Below are 618 nucleotides of genomic sequence, written 5' to 3'. Positions count from 1 at the left end.
TGAGGCTAATAATTTTTTGTATAAGATACAGAAAATGAGACTTTGTGTTATCATGATCTAGAGACTTATAGTTTTACTGTTGATTCTGACCTGGTTTTTCATATAAAATACAAGACATAATTTTTTAAAATATTTGTTATTTTAACTTTTAAAAATTTATATAATTTGACTCACTTTTTTTTTTAATTAGGTAGCTGGGAAAAAGGCATATGCTACAAGCCAGCAAATGTATGAAGCAGTTAAATCACTGTGGACAAAAACAACAAAAAACTTCCTGAACATAAAGAAAAAACTAAGGTAGAATTTAAATGGACTAAAAACGTAGACTGTTTTGTTTAGGTGGATGTCCTAGACAGAGGTCAAGGATGGAATGAAAAGAGATGAAGGAATATACTACCTTGCATGCTATAATTTTTTGGATATTTTATTGTTTTAGTAAAATGATTTACCTATGAAAGAAAAATCTTTTTGGTAAACAGCTAGGAAGCGCTGATGAAACAGAAACACCTGCAGAAACAACTCACAACCTGAAACATTCAGTGCCTTTGCCAGCAGAATTCAGCTCTGAAACAAAGACAAAATCTACATCAGGTTTGTTTGGAATAATTCATTTTTTAA

The 618-nt window shown here is 30.1% G+C and overlaps 1 protein-coding gene across 1 annotated transcript in view; it reads left to right on the top strand.

Annotated features, from left to right (window-relative positions):
• APOOL (apolipoprotein O-like) overlaps positions 1-618 on the top strand; it is a gene marked incomplete at its 5' end in the record, with an annotated part of 15,548 nt that overhangs the window by 2,005 nt on the left and 12,925 nt on the right. Inside the window, 3 exon segments of the mRNA XM_010856397.1 lie at positions 191-251; positions 254-297; positions 480-591. Of these exon segments, the coding sequence (XP_010854699.1) occupies positions 191-251; positions 254-297; positions 480-591 (217 nt within the window).

The sequence above is a fragment of the Bison bison genome, unplaced genomic scaffold (genome assembly GCF_000754665.1).
Source record: "Bison bison bison isolate TAMUID 2011002044 unplaced genomic scaffold, Bison_UMD1.0 scf7180017854271, whole genome shotgun sequence".
NCBI lineage: Eukaryota > Metazoa > Chordata > Mammalia > Artiodactyla > Bovidae > Bison > Bison bison.
This window is presented reverse-complemented; position numbering and strand designations above follow the sequence as displayed.